The following is a 16707-nucleotide window of genomic DNA, read 5'->3' as shown; positions in this document are numbered from 1 at the left end:
TTACCCCTTTAAGTGGCCTACTCAATCCCTTGAGTACTCTCTGGGTTTTATAATCATTAGCATTACTAGCATTATTTTAATTTCAGAGTTCTCACCATTACCCATTTTTTGTCATTGTTGTAAATATATCTAGCACACAATTCTTGCCAGTACAACTTTTTACAGGTGTGCAATTTATTGTGAACAATTGCATTAATTCGTTGTTCTACCCTGCCGCTAATCATTGTTATTTACCATCACTATAAACCAAAGCTCGGCACTCCATAAACAATGGTCTTCTCCCCCTCCCTCCTTTTCTCTTATCCCTCATTAACCACTCATAAGCTTGCATACATTTGCCTGTTCTTGTCTTTTTGTTGAGGTGAGTTCTTATATTTGTCCTTTTGTGATGGACTTGTTGTTCATTCAGCATTTTATCTTCAAGCTCTGTGCATACTGTAGCATATAGCAAGATGTCATTTCCCTTACCGAGTAGTAATTCTACTGTCTGTCCCATATATATTTATCAGTAGATGGACATTTAGGTGGTTTCCACTGTTTGGCTATTGTAAGTTAAGCTATTGTGAAGCTTGTGAAGTCTGTTGGATGTTCTGCTCTCAAGTCTTTGGGGTATATACCTAGGAGTGGATTGTTGGTTATATGGTAGTTCTTGGTGTTGTAAGGAACCACCACCGCTCTGTTTCCTTCAACAGCTGTACCATTTTGCATTTCCACCAGCAGTGGATAAAGGTTCTGATATCCGTACATCCTTGCCAATGTCTGCTATTTTTTGTTTTTTCTCCCTTAGCTATCCTCCCACTGCTGCTGAATTTATTCTAACTCATAACAACCCTGTATGATAGAGTAGAACTGTTCACAGGGTTTCTGAGACTATTGATCTTTAATGAACTGGACAGCTTCATCTCTCTTCTACAGAGTGTCTGATGAGTTCGAACTGCCAACCTTGTGGTTAGCAGTCCAGTGTTTAATTGGTGGTGCTATGTATTGGCAGCAGAAATTAAGAAGACTTCCACAAGATGGATTGACACAAAGGCCACAATGATAGGCTCAATCATTGACAAAGATGGTTAAGGATGGCCAGGACCAGGCAGTGTTTCATTCTCTTGTACATAGGGTTGTTGTGAGTGGGAAACAACTCAGTGGTGCGTAGCAACAGCTACTTCTGTAAAGATTGAGTTTGGAAAACCTTACGTATGGGGCTGCTGTAAATTGGAATTGACTCAATGGTAGTGGTTTTTGGCTTTTAGTGTTTCGTTTTTTAGTTGGTGTTTGGGTTTGAGTGGGTGCAGCAATGAGCTTAAACATAGGAACAATTGTGAGGATGACATAGGAGCAGTGTTTTGTTCTGTTGTGCAGAGGGTTGCTATGGGTTGGAACCGACATCATGAGACCAAACAACAACAAGGCTCTGCATTTACTTTTTAGCATACAGATTGCATAAGTAGAGTGAAGAATTCAAGCCTGACACACACCTTTCCTAATTTTAAACCATTCTAGAATACCCTTGTTCTAGTCACTCAGTTGCCTCTTGATTCATGGACAAGTTCCTTCTGAGTACAAGGAAGTGTTCTGGAATTCCCATTCTTCTTAAGGTTATCTTTAGTTTGTTGTGATCCACGCAGTTGAATTCCTTTGCATAGTCAATGAAACACAAGTAAACATCTTTCTGGTATTCTCTACTTTGAGTCAAGATCCATCTGACATCAGCAGTATATCTCTTGTTCCACTTCCTCTTCTGAAACTGACCTGAACCTCTGGCAGTTCCCTGTCAATGGACTGCGGCAACCATTGTTGGATGATATAAATAGTTAATGTGCTTAGATTCTAACAGACATGTTGAAGGTTTGAGTCTATCCATAGGTATATCAGAAGAAAGGGCTGTTAATCTGCTATGGAAAACCCCATGATGTAGTTTTACTCTGACACATATGGGTTTGCCATGAGTGGGAATTACTCAGCCATAAGTGAAATTGGCAGTGTTGTGATAGTTGAATAGATGAACTAATAAAATACTTTAGAATCTGAAAACTGTCAATATGTTAAAGATAAATTACTATTTGATCTGAGGGATGCTTTTATAATTGTCACTTAAAGTGTTGTAAGGAAATCATACTGATTATTAGCTTTATGAAATAGAACGTGTTTTATATATTTTCGCTGAAAGTAAGATACTTGGAGAATACGTAAACTGTGAAGAAAACTTTTGTCCCTAGTATTATGATTTGAATGTTAACTTCTTTCCCCAGAGACAAAAATATATATTTTTTCCTGTCAAAGGTGCCCCGGTGGTACTGTTGGGTAAGTGTTGAACTGCTGACCTTAAGGTTGGCAGTTCAAACCTGTGAGACTGTCTCTTCCCGTAAAAAGACTTACAGCATCAATAACTCTTATATAGGGTTGCTATGAGTCTGAATCAACTAGTTTGCTGGTGATATCGTTGGTTGGTATCATTGGTTTACTACAATTACTGTATATACTCGAGTATAAGCTGATCAGAATATCAGCCGAGGCACCAATTTTTACCGCAAAAACTGCATAAAAAATGTACTGAACACAGGAACAAATGAAGGAGGAGGAAGAGAGTGGAGCCCATCCTGGCCCACCAGGCCTTGAGGAGGATATCCCTGCTCAGAGCAGCCAATGCACAGAAAGGATCATATGGCCGGCCTCACTACAAGATACACCATCCCTCACTGACCCATAGCCCTATGGGGGACAACACTGGAGACACAGTGTGGGAATTGTGCCTGATCTGACCCCACCACACCAAGGCAAAACACTTAAGGGCGTGCAACAGAACAGCCAGGGGAGGAGAGCAAGGAAGTCCCAAGGGAATACCCAAAATAGACTTTGGGGCCAGGGTGTGACACTCCATCAGACTTGACCAATCGGGAAAATACTCCTAAGGTCAACAAAAACACCTTGAACTATGTACAGGCTTTTCTTTCCTTTTTTTGTCATTTTTTGTTGTTGTTTTGTTTTGCTCTGTCTTGTTTTTTTGTGCATATTATTATCTCTGCAAGTATCTCTAGATAAGATAAGTGGGATAAACAATCTGGAAAAGAAAACAATGGGACCATTGGTTCCTGGGGGCACATAGGGGAAAGGAAGTGGGTGTTAACAAACCCAGGGATGAGGGAACAGCAAGTGATCCCAAATTGCTGGCGAGGATGGTGTAGGAGGCCTGGTAGGGTGATCAAGAGGAATTACTAAATGTAACCAAGAGGAATTACTGCAACTCAAAGGAAGGCTGAGAATGATAATGGGACAAGAGGAAAGTAAATGGAAATAGAGAAAGAACTAGGAGGCAAAGGGCATTTATAGAGGTCTAAATATAGGCATGTACATATGTAAATATTTATGATGATGGGGACATAAATCTCTGTGCTTATATTTATAGATTAAGTATTAAGGTTGCAGGTGGACATTGGGCCTCCACTCAAGTACTCCCTCTATACAAAAACACTTTGTCCTATTAACCTGGCATTCCACAATGCTCACCTTCCCGACATGATCGCTGAAGACAGAGTGGGTGCATAAGCAAATGTGGTGAAGAAAGCTGATGGTGCCTGGCTATCAAAAGATGTAGCATCTGGGGTCTTAAAGGCTTGAAGGTAAACAAGTGGCCATCTAGCTGAGAAGCAACACAGCCCACATGGAAGAAGCACAAGAGCCTGTGTGATCATGAGGTGTCGAAGGGATCAGGTATCAGGCATCAAAGAACAAAAAGTCCTGTCATTGTGAATGAGGGGGAGTTGCGGACTGGGGACCCAAAGCCCATCTGTAGGCATCTGAACATCCCCTTACAGAAGGGCTGGCTGCAGGGAGGACACGCACCAGTCAGGGTCCAGTATAGCAACGAAGGAACATACAACTTTCCTCTAGTCCTTAACTGCTTCCTCCCCCACACTATCATGATCCCAATTCTACCTTACAAATCCGGCTAGACCAGAGGATGTACACAGGTCCGGAGAGGAACTAGAAACACAAGGAATCCAGGACTGATGACCCCCGCAGGACCAGTGGTGAGAGTGGCAATACTGGAGGGTGGAGAGAATGTGGAGTAGAAGGGGAAACCGATCACAAGGATCTACATATAACCTCCTCCTTGGGGGATAGACAGCAGAAAAGTGGGTGAAGGGAGATGTCGGACAGTGTAAGACATGACAAAATAATAATAATTTATAAATTATCAAGGGTTCGTGAGGGCGGGGTTATGGGGAGGGAGGGGAAAAATGAGCTGATACTAAGGGCTCAAGTAGAAAAATGTTTTGAGAACGATGATGGCAATAAATGTACAAATATGCTTGACACAATGGATGTATGTATGGATTGTGATAAGAGTTGTACGTGCTCCCAATAAATGATTTTAAAAAATAGTAAAAAAATTGGAAAATAAAATTTCTTTTTTGGAAATTTTTTTAATGTGCTGAAAAGTATAATCAAGTTGATTTGATCCAGATGAATGAGCTGTATGTAGATTATAATTCAGAAGGAGAATATATATGTAGATGAGTTATGAAAAAGATTTTGAGTAAGAGAATAATCATTGAAACGTATTTTTTTTTTCGTCAAGAAAGTTCTAATAAGGAATTTACTATAGATGAGGCTTAGAGTTGAAACCAGGAAAGAAGCAACCTGGTCAGACTCCAGGTAGTTGTTTATTGTTTTGTTCTTTTCTTGCCTCCTCCTTTTCTTTGTGACTTTCTGGACCCTCATAACAAAGAAATCAAATGCGTGAGGATGAGTTGGCTTCAGAGAAAGGACCAACTGCCCAAAGCCTTAAACTAAACTGTGCTGGAGACCTTTGAGGAGAGAAGGAGAGAAAGTTGTGGGTACAGGAGCATGATCTTTGGCAGAGGAAAAACAGAAACCGTAACTCTTTACTCAAGTCCCTGCCGTGTGTATTCACAGGTCAGCATTCATATTTATGGATAACGGAAAGAAGAGCCACGAAAGTAGAGGAGAGGAATTCACATTCCAAACCTATGCTTTATCGTCAACCCGATGGCTTTCAACCCCTCTCCTCCTTTTTCCTTCGCAAATTGGAACTTCTTTTCTTAACCTTCTAGGGAAATCATGTATGAAACTCCAAAGCACTCTAGATAAAACCTGAGCGTGAAATCAGAGTAAGAAGACCTGCACCTCAGGCCGTGCAGCATTTTTGTCTGTTTCTCAGTTGTGTCTGCAAACGTTGAGTCACCGCATGGAGCTGCGGAGTGAAAGTTCTCGCATTCATCATGCTGCTGTTACTTAGTGGTGGTTGGAAGTTGCTGGAGACGTTGTACTCAGCTGGCTTTAGTTTTGTGGTGGCCTTGTTGTCCACTTCAGCAAAATGGTGTTAATGGAGTGGACCATATAAACTTTATATACTGTGCATGTAATGAACAGTTTTTATTTAAAGTGCATTTTAAAAACCCTTGCTTTCTTATGTTGAAGGTTGTAGCAGCGTTGCCTGAGGATATGAAACCAAGTCCTAATTCTGATGGTTTCCCCTGGGATTTGTTGATATGTGCATCTATTTTTGGATTTTTTGCTGTTATTCTGTTTGTGTGGAGAAGTTTTCAGTCGGTAAGTAGAGCTATTCTAAGTGAAATTTTGTTCTATGTTGAAGAAGTAACGTTTATTTTAAGTGAACAAGTTATGTGTAGCAAGTAGAAACTGAGTATAGATTCAAAAGAATTTTTAAGTGTAAACATTTAAAAGAATTTTTTGTTGACATGTTGTATACAGATAGTAAAACCATGTCTTTCTCTATTCCTTTTTGTTTTGTTTGTGTTTTGGTGTGTATGTGTGTTCACTTTAATTATATATTGAGTATCTGTGAACATACCACCCAACCTGGCATCTATAGCATTGCCCGTGACTTTTATGTAGATTGTCATTCCTCATTTCGCCCTCTGTTCTGGATCCCGTATTAATCATTTGTTTGAAAGGTTTGTCCTGTCTTCATGTGCATGTGTAGTGGCATTCCGTTTCTCCAAAAGAGCACCATACGATGTATCTTCTTTTGGAACTTTTCCCACTTCTTGTATTACTTGGATTCAACCTTATTTTTGGCTGTAGCTATCACTTTTTAATTTTGACTGTTGATGTCCTTGGCATATATGGAATTAATCTGGAATTAGTCTGATGAGAGATTCTGTGTAATTTGATCCCCCAAGGAATAACCTTTCTTTACCCTGCTCTCTTTATTGAATAGTCTCTACTTTCCCGACTAATCTGCCATGTATATAATTTTATCTTCATTCTTTAGATCAAGTTTGCTAATTGACTAATTGTGATATCCAAATAGTATATAGCTTTGTGTCTTTGTGTGTGTGTGTGCGCATTGCTTTGACTTATCAAGAATGAAGAGAAATTGGATCAATTGGATTAATTCCATTGTGATGATGGAGTTCTATCCATTTCTTGTTTTATGAGGGGGCATCAAAACAATGGAAAAATGAAACTGAAAGGTAATGGAATGTATCCATGAACTATTTGAAGTCCCCATGTATATATCATGAAGACATTTTAATAATTTCATGTCTAGAATTGCTATGTCTTTAAAATGTTTTCTAATTGATTTATAATTCACATAATCATACAATTCACAAGTTTAATCATTTGAAGAAGAGTTGTACAATCACCACAATCAATTTAGAATGTTTTCTTCATTCTCGCACTCATTTTTATTAGCTCCCCTTTTCCCCTCAGCCTCTCCTGCCATATCCCCAAGAACTCATTAATCCAATTACTGTCTATAGATTTACCTATTCTGGATTTCATATACAGAAAATCATACCAAAAAAATAAAAAGCTAACAATGATAAAAAGTAAAACAGAAAAACCACAATTGAAAAGAAAGCAGGAAATATTAAAAAGTAGAGGACATTTAAAGTGGGTCCAACGGGAGGTTGAAGGTGTTAGATTTTAACCTGACTGGATCTGCAGCACTCCTCTTTCCAGTGCCCTCTGCATAGTGACAGGGCTGCTCACAGCTCACGTCTGTGTCAGAGGAGGCCCCTGGGAGAGCAAATGACAACACCTTGCATTTCACCCTACCTGCATCTGCCATAACCAACTTAGCAATAGAGCCCTCTCTGATAGCAAGGCTGGTCACGTCCCTGGACTGTGGTCATAGGGATTGACCAGAGGTTTAGTCCCTATATGGACCCTCCAAATGGATTTTGAACTTCCGTTGTCATCCACAGTCTTCCGAAAACCTGGTGTTCACAATTTAAGCTCTGATACCATTTCTTCCTTTGGGCTTGGGTTTTATTATTTACAATCCTTGGATCACGCAGGTAGTTGTGCTTCCATGTGGCCTTAGTTGATACCTCCCTTTGATGGCTGCTTGTTGGAAGGCAAGCCCCGGATGCTGTTCTTTCTGACAGCCAGGCACCATCTGGTTCCTTCACCACACTTTGCTATAGCACCTGTACCTTAGGGATCTCTTCGTGGAGGTGAGCATTGAGCAAGGCCATGGCAGAAGAACTAATTGTACTTCGACTGGGGTGCAAATTAAGTGTGAACCCCAAATCCATTCATGTAGCTAGAGTTCATATCTGTCTTTGTTTTTTTTGAGACATAATTGTCATTTTATGATAAAAAACATCAGTCATCTCCTGCGGCATAAGGTAATTCTATTGATAGTGTTATTAATTTTATAGTATTTAAAACACTTGAGAAAAGGAAATTTTACAAGTGTTAGGCTGGCTATGAACTGTAATACATGAATTATCCATTTGCATAGATTAAGCTCTTCAATGACTGACCACTTTTAACACAAATAATAGGTGTTGGTGCTAGGACAAAACTTCCAATAATAATCATAGAATTAATCACTAATCAATGGTGAATTAATCATTTTTATTAATAAATGATTACCCTTTGTAACTCCAATAAGGAGTCTGGGTTTAGTGTGCCAGTTTGAGCCCACCAGCTTCATTGAGGGCAAAAGATGCTCTTCGCTCCTGTGAAGGTTTACGGCCTTAGACACCCAGAGGGCTAGAGCCACTCTGCTCTGTCCTGTTGGGTCACTATGAGTCAGAATTGAGTCAGTGGCGGTTGGGTTTAGTCTGGTTGCTAATTCAGTGATGCCTTTGCCCCTATAGTCTTTCATTGGATGTTAATTATAGCCATGCCAAGTTTTTTTGGGAGGGCTATATGAGGGTATGTCACAGAGTTTCAATTTTCCATCAACTTCTTTCAGTCCCTTCATATTTGATGTCTTTTCCATCCTTTTATTTCTAGTCTTTCTGTGATTTTCCTTAGTGTGCATTTTAAAATAAAATTTAAAATACCTAATATGACTGTCTCTTCACTAGTGAGTTTGATTTTTCTCCTGTTTTTATTTTTAATGTATTTGAACAAGTTTCTTACAGCTTGATTTATTAAGCTATCTATATATGTATTTGGTTTAATTTCTTTTAAATTGGTAAGTAAAGCTCTCTAAGAAAGCAAGAGCCATGGTAGACTCTCACTTGGTCTCCTCTTTCACTTTTCTACTTCCATCATGTTGGTATAGTCTAGGATTTTAGTTCTGACTTATTAAAGACATATTTTTCTTTCTTTGCTCTATTCTTAATTTTATCCCCAACCAACGAATATTACCAAGGTGTTAGGTCACTTTTAATGGAGAGATCTCATACAAAGTCTTATACTTATATTTGAGTACTCATTTTAGATTATTTCTAGTGTAGGTGATTTTTGTGTCAAACCTTTTGAGACTTTGAATGCTTGGGGATGTTAGGATTAAGTCCTCATGCTGGAATGGTAATTTGTCCAGATAATAGGAAATCCTAGGTCTAAATTCAATCCTTTCAGTACTTAAAAAACATGACTTTTTTATCATTTTATTTCTATGGTTACTGTTGAAATATCTAATGTAAATGTGAGCCCTAATTAATTTTCAAGTGATCTATTCATTATGGAAACTTTTACAATCTTAATTTTATATTTTTATTTCAATGTAATATATCCGGGTATGAATTTTTTCCCCTTTTCCTTTAGAATTCTTTGGAATCTTATAGTATGAGGTTTTTTGGTTTGTTTGTTCATTTTTAATTCTGGGAAATTTCTTCTTTATTTTAACATTATCTTTTAGATACTAGCCTTTCTACTTCTGATCTCCTAACTTTGATATTTTAAAAACTTATTTACAGTTTCTATTACTTTCTGAACAATTTCTTCAATCTGAAGTTTCATTCACTAATTTACTCTTCACTTATATCCATTGTACTGTACTTTATCATTTAAATGTTTTCTTTTCCCTATGTTTATTCTATAGATGATTTAAGTTCCATTGTGTCATTTTTGTGTGTGTGTGTGTGTGTGTGTGTCATTTTTTTAACGAGTACTTAATTATGTCTGTATTAGCCCTGCTGGCATGGTAGTAAAGTGCTTAGCTGCTAACTATAAGGTCCTTGGTTCAAACCCACCACCCGTTCTGTTGGAGAAAGATGTGGCAGCCTGCTTCCGGAAAGACGTGTAACCCGGGACACCCTGTGGGAAGGTTCTACTCTGTCCTGCAGAATAGTTATGAGTTGAAATTGACTTTATGGCAATGGGTTATTTTGATCTTGTTTATGTTTATATTACCTCAGACTTAAGATTAATCCCCTTATAAATGGATTATTCTCTCTTTTGATATTTGAGAAAGAGAAATTAAAGACAGATTCTGATCTATGGTGATATTTTTCAAATTATGTTACTGTAGATAAGAGCACAGGGAGATATAAGAGGTGCTTCCCGAAATTGTTTCGCGTCAAATATATTTAGAGAATGGGTTAAGTGACATTGAGCAGATACCTTTTTGACAGAATTATCAGAGCTTTTAACGTGCTAATTATATTATACCTTTAAAAGGTAACATTTTTTTCTCATTGAAAAGAACACATTTTACCTTTGAGTGAAAAGAAACCTATTATTTTTAAGTTGGTAGTAAAATATACGTTAGATTTCTTTACATGTACATTTACTGTAATATAATTTTTGTTAAAAATCTGTTTCAGGTTAGAAGCCGACTTTATATAGGTAAGCTCCTTTTCTCTTTTAGATCGAATCTTTTCTCTTATCATTTTAAAACATAGATCATTTATACATGATAATGTTGACCTTTTTAGGTAGAGAGAAAAAACTTGCTGTAGAACTTTCTGCACTAATTGAAGAAAAATGTAAACTACTTGAAAAGTTTAGCCTAGTTCAAAAAGAGGTAAGTTATTTTTAATGTTAACATTTACGTTAGATTCCGAAGACTTATAGTTCTTATATGTGCTACTGTGTAATCAATGCTTTGTTTCTAGAATACTACAGTTTAGTTGTTCCTCATCTTGAAAACTTTCTTCTACCAATTTTATTAATTTTAACTATTATGGTAGGTCATTAGTGATACTATTCCTCTTGACTAAAATGTACAGTTTCCTAACAGATGGAATAGAGCAGCAGATTTTTTTCTTTCAATTTCCATATAGTAGCTCTTCGCCATTTGAATTGTAGTAATAGTAGGAATAACACACCACCATCGAGTTGACTGGACTCCCAGCAACCCTTTGGCGGCACAGAGCTGAGCCGCTTCCTGGGGACCCCAAGACTGTAAATCTGTGCAGGACCGGACAGCCTCATGTGCCTGCAAAATAGCTGATGGGTTTGGAGCACTCCTCTTGTGATCAGCAAACCAGCGTTTAACTGCCTGTACCCGTAGGACTCCAGAATGGGATTAGTGGTGGTAAATTGTCTCTTGCCCAGTTTTCCACACTGGCCCCCAACTAGAACTTTACTAAATTCAAATGTATGAGAATACATTTTATATATAATAAGTTGTATCAATTTGAAGGGATTTAATAAGTGTACACACTCATTTAAATACTACTACACACAGAACATTTCTATCACCACACAAGTTTCCCCTGAGCACCGTATTTCTTTGGTGAAGTTGTTACCAAGTGATTTTTAAAATATTTTTAAAGATGGTTATCTGTCTTCTCCTTTTTGATATATAGAGTTTTTGTTTTCTGTGTTTGAGATGTGAGTCTTTTGTCTGATGTACGTATTGAAAACAGCTTTATATCCACACTGGATTACCTTTATACTTCAAATGGTTTGCAGTAGTTCTTAGTTTTTGCTTACCCAAGAATGTGAAGATAGTCTTCTATTATCTTTAGCCACTTTATTATTTTACTTTTCTCATTCTATAATCCATCTGAAATAGAATCTATGTTGGTATGATCTGGAGGGGTGCAGATGAAATTATGTTATATTGGCAGCCAATTAACCAATGCCATTCTTGGAAATACCATCTTTTCCCCTGTTGTATCGAACTGCATCTTCAAGAAATTCGATAGATTCCCTTACAGCAGGGTTGTTTTTCAGAGCTTTGAATATGCTAACGACAACACTTATCTTCAGTAGCATACTTTAGTATTTATAGGACATACTTTAGTATACTAATACTTTGTATAGAAATATTTTAGTATGTATAGGACATACTTTAGTATAATAATACTTTAGTATGTATAGGACATACTTGTCTTCAGTAGGAGACTTTAGTATGATTTCTTGATGGAAATTATTTGGTGGGATGTATGTGAGTCTATGTTTGGAATACCTCTGTCTTGTTGGTCTGTTATTTTCATGACAAGTTTTGTTGTCCTCCGGAAATAACTAACTGTGTTTGTAAGGTTCTCGTGGCCATGTTGGCACTTGAGCATTGCTACTGGAGTTCCAGTCCTACGTACATGGCTTTTCCCCAGACTAAGCATGTTGAAATCTGTCTTTGTGATCCATGGACGGCTACAGACAAGTTCTTTCAATAACACACTTGTTTTAGTCTTGTTAGTATTAAAAAAATTTTTTTTTGCAGTATTATTCACATATGACCATTTAGCCATTTAAAGAGTCTAAATCTGGGGCTTTTAGTGTATTTATAGAATTACATATTCATCATCAGAATCAATTTTAGACTATTTTCAGTCACCCAGAAAGGAGCAAGCCTTGCGTCCCCAGCCGTCAGGTTGAAAGTTCGAGTTCTCCTTCCCTCTTTTGTGGGCGACCATCATGTGTTTCATCATTCCAGCCTGCTTCTGCTTTCACAGTTCACTTCTCTCATGAGTGTGGTCTGAAGTCTTTTGATAAGGACCCATGTGGTTACATTGTGCCCACACACGATAACGCAGGTCAGCCCCATCTGTATTGTTAACCTACCCACATTGGTGTGTTTTGGGGGTTAGGACATAGATACTTTGTGGGTGATTCATTAGACTAACATAGGGTCCCATCCTACAGTTTAGTGACATGTCTTATCCTCGTTGGTCAACTCAGTTCTGTAATTTTTCTCTTCTCAGTCATGAGTCTCCTAAAGATCTCACTCAGCTTCTATCCTATCTTTCAGCGGGAAAAGAAATGTCGGTGCTGCACTTGACTTTTGAGGATGCCTTCGTGTCTCGCAAATTCTCACTGTTTTCTTAGTTCTGTGAGGTCTTTGAACAGATCCTTTTTTCTGACATCTTCTAGCTTTTTTTCTTGTTTCTAGAGTGTGGGTTGATCTAAAACATTTTGCCAAATTTTAGAGCATTGTACATTTAATTGCTCTTATTTTACATTTGTTGGTGGTTAATCACTGTATTTTTAAAAGATTTTATACTTTTACCTATGTAATTAGATTTATAATTGAATACTTATGATGGCCAGTTACTATAAATTTTACTTTAATGATTAGCCTTAAAGAAGAGGTTTATTTTAAATAAAAGAAAAAAAAGAGGTTTACTTGTTAGAGAATATAACATTTAAACACTATAGAAACAGATTTTTAATTACAATTTTAAATAATATTCAGCACAACTTTGCCTTTAGAATATTTACCTTCTTTCAAAAGGCAAATAATTCAGATGTGAGTTTTAGTCCTAGATTCTTTGCGAAGCAGACTTTGGGCAGCAATCTTTCAAGTTAATGACAGAATCTGCCGTTTGTCTTTTGAGCTAGTCATTGTTGCAAAGGGTTCGAAGATCTGACTTTGTTTGTCAGACTGGTTCATTGGAAGGCTTCTGGGTTGTTCCTCCGGGCTGATCAATCCTTCCAAGTGAAGTTCATGTAAACAGGGAAGGTGGACCACCTTCATTACTTACCTTCCTACTACCCCAGACACATTTGGAACACAGCTTCAGAGATTTCACGTGCAACACTGCTTTTTCTTTCAGTGTGACAGCTTAGAGTCATCTGTGAAGGATGCCAGCTTTGGGAAGGAGTCAAAAGAAGCACAAAGTTTGGAGGTAAAAACAAATGATGTAGTTTAAAAAATGTCTAGAGGAAAGATTCTTACTAAATAAAGGCTTATAAAATTGTATATGTACATATCTTCGCAAAAATGAGTATTTTAAGCACAATGTGAATGTTACTCTAGATGTTATTATTTTAAGGAAAGATTTAAATGGTAAAGGTAGGTGATTACTAGGTTACAGCAAATGATTTTAAAATTTGAGCTTTCATTACTGACTGAGTGAAGGGAGATTCAATTTTGGGGCCTCACAGGTATGTAGAGTCTCTTTATTTCTGGGAAATGAATTAAGGTTACCATTTTTTTTTGTGTGACTCAGCTTGCAGAAAGAGGATTCGTTTTTAAAAAATTAGGGGTAGATGGCTCTAGTAAATGGATGGAACTTGTTCCAGTACTTTACTTCATCCTCAGGATATTAGTTGACTTAAAAGATTGGTAAGGTTCACAGTATAAGCAGCTGTAGTCAGCGGTGTGCTGGTAAGTGTTTACGTGGCTGCCAGAAAAATACCTGAACGCTTATTTGTAGCATTTGCTGAGTTCCCTGGTATAAATGCCGTGACTAACTTGAAGCTGTCCCTATGATGTCATTGATCGTAGCATTTGGAAGAGATGTGTGCAGTTGGCTTGCCTGAGCTGTCCAGCAGACTGTTCATTATAAGACATTGTATTGTGGCTAAAACAAGGCAGATAAAGTGATTGAGTGCCTTCCTTCTCTTTAGAGATATAAATGTTATACAAAGAATTGATTTATATAAAATACATTTCTTAATCTCTTCTTTCTTCCTGTGTTACCTGCTAGTATCTTCAAAAACTCCTCCCCCCTTTTTTAAAAGATCTTTTTATTGGGGGCTCTTACAGCTTATTAACATTTCATACAGCAATTGTATCAAACATATTTGTACACATGTTGCCATCATCATTTTCTAAACATTTACTTTCTACTTGAATCCTTTGTATTCTCTTTTTTTCTCTCCCTCCCCCCTCGATAAATTATTATTTTCATATCTTTCACTGACCGCTGTCTCCCTTCACCCATGTTTCTGTTGTTCGTCCCCTGGGGGTGATGGTGGTTATGTGTCGATAATTGTGATTGGTTCCCTCTTCTTCCCATCCTCCTCAAGAACTTCTTAAAACCTTTGTATTTTATTTGTGGATCCTCTGTTTTAATTTTCCATAAAGTAGTAATTTATTGCTATTTGACAACTCAAAAGATTTTTAGAAGGCATGTGGTGTGCTTATAAAGGGGCAAAACCTTAGTAGCAAAGACATTTACGTGAGCTTGGTGGTATGAATCATACAAGACAATGATTTACTGTCAAGCCTTTGAATTCGCACATTCTAGCCCTAAAATTGGCGCACTCTACTTTAAATTGAACATTTTGGAATTTTTTCTCTAGCTATAGAATTTTAAAATATATGTTACAGTGTTTATGAGCCATAATAATGCAATAAAAATACAGTATGGGGTAAAATTTAAAAATTTCATGATTGAACCTGTAGATAAAATCAAACCAATAGAGTAATTTTGATTCAAGTTATAGAATTGATGTACTGAAATAGCTGAATTTGAGAAAATATTTTAAAACAAGTTTTTAATCACTATAGTATGGTATATATTCTCTCTGCTTTTATTTTTCCTTTTATTAAATTCTTTGTAACTTTTGATTTGTTTATTTTTGACAAGTTTATTGAAGGATCACAAATACCAGAGGTATGTTTATGACAGTGATTAAAAATTCATTGGAATAATCCAGTAAAAAATCATTGTAAGTTAAAAATGTCACAGAAAATTTGTCTCAATTCAATTGACTGTTAACGTTGTAGCAATCTAGATTTGTTTTGGGGTTTAATTTTTTTATGTTTCTAATTATGTTAAATTGGATTTATTTCTCACTTTTCCCTTTATAATGCAGTAGAGCAGTGGTTGGCAAACAATACTGCATGGGCTCCCAAGCTTTTTTTGTAAATAACAAAAATTTTATTTTGTATATTTGACACACAATTTTGCCAGTTCAATTTTTAAATATGTACAACTTTTTTTTAGCAGTCACAGGAATCAGCTGCACAAGCCCACACTTAATGCGATTTCTCATTGCTGTTGATGTACTTTCCTCCCTGCTCTCAGGAACTAACTGTAAACGTTAGTAGGACCTATACAGAGGCCGTTTCTGATCTCTCAGACAAGTGAGATAGTACAGTGTTTGCTCTTTTGTGATGGACTTCACTTGCTCAGATGACCTCAGTAAATTCATGCTCAGCATTTTATCTTCAAGTTCCATCCATACTTTAGCATTTATCAAGATTTCATTTCTAGTTGAGTAATTGTCTTATTATCTTTGACCTGTACTTGTGTGGTACTAAAGACTCCAAGTCCGCTTCAGGTTTACTTTTCCTCCTCTTTCAGTCACTCAGACCAATATTCAGATCTGGGGGGGGGGGTAAGGAATCTGGAGGTATTTTGGTCCCCCCCCCCCCCCGTTCCCACCCCGCCCCTGGCCTCCTCAGTCATTAAATTCTTATCTACTGTATAAACAACATTTCTTCTTTATTTTTCCTTATAACAATGGTGTCATCGAATATTTATCTTTGTAAGATTGACTGTTTGCTAATAATGTTCTTTAGTTTTGTCCATTTTTTCCAGGTTGTCATTTTTTTTTTCTCCTAGTTCTTTCTTGGCGGCAGGGAAAGTTGTCATTTTTAATTGATGCATAAAATTCTAGTGCATGAATGGTTTATCCATTCCACTATAGTTGGAGTGTTTGGTTGTTTCCATGGTTTTTCTATGTAGAAATTGTTGCAGTAAACATAGGTGAACATATCTGTTGGTGTTATGTTCTCTCCGTTGGGTATGTACCAGTAGAGAGAATGCTGGAGCATAAGGTGCTTGGATTACGTTTGTGTAAGGGAATGCCATACTGATTTCCAGGATGCTTGTACAATTTTACAGTCGATCCAGCAATCCTCTCTAGCATTTGCTTTTACCATTTTACTGAATTTTGTCAGAAGTGTCAGTGTCAGGTAATATCTAATCAGTGTTTCAATTTATATTTCATATTACTAATGATTATGAACATTTCGTCATATGGTTGTTAGCTGCCTATATGTCTTCTTTGGTAAATTGCCTGTTCATGTCTTGTGCCCATTTTTTGATTGGATCATTTGTATTTAAAAAGAATTTTAATCATTTTATTGGGGGCTTGTGCGACTCTTATCACAATCCATGCATCCATCCATTTTGTCAAGCACATTTGTACATTTGTTGCCATTATCATTTTCAAAACATTTTTTTACTGGAGCCCTTGGTATCAGCTTCTAACCTCCCCTCCATCCAGCCACCCTCCTTCATGAACCCTTGATAATTTATAAATTAAATTAATTTTTTCATGTCTTACACTGACTGAGTATTTTTCTTACTAAGATGTTGTAGTTCTATATAGATTTAGGAGATCAGC

General features: G+C 37.0%; 1 protein-coding gene across 4 annotated transcripts in view; it reads left to right on the top strand.

Annotated features, from left to right (window-relative positions):
* Positions 1–16707, top strand: part of MIA2 (MIA SH3 domain ER export factor 2) — a 77617-nt gene that overhangs the window by 5119 nt on the left and 55791 nt on the right. For 3 of the 4 annotated variants that reach the window (XM_075530982.1, XM_075530981.1, XM_075530980.1), the window contains exons 2-5: positions 5440–5571; positions 9999–10020; positions 10110–10198; positions 13179–13250. In XM_075530982.1, the coding sequence (XP_075387097.1) occupies positions 5440–5571; positions 9999–10020; positions 10110–10198; positions 13179–13250 (315 nt within the window). Of the gene's footprint in view, positions 1–5439; positions 5572–9998; positions 10021–10109; positions 10203–10952; positions 10963–13178; positions 13251–16707 lie in introns of those variants that run through there. The other variant, XM_075530983.1, reaches the window with a different exon arrangement.

This window comes from Tenrec ecaudatus, chromosome 14 (genome assembly GCF_050624435.1).
Source record: "Tenrec ecaudatus isolate mTenEca1 chromosome 14, mTenEca1.hap1, whole genome shotgun sequence".
Lineage (NCBI taxonomy): Eukaryota > Metazoa > Chordata > Mammalia > Afrosoricida > Tenrecidae > Tenrec > Tenrec ecaudatus.
This window is presented reverse-complemented; position numbering and strand designations above follow the sequence as displayed.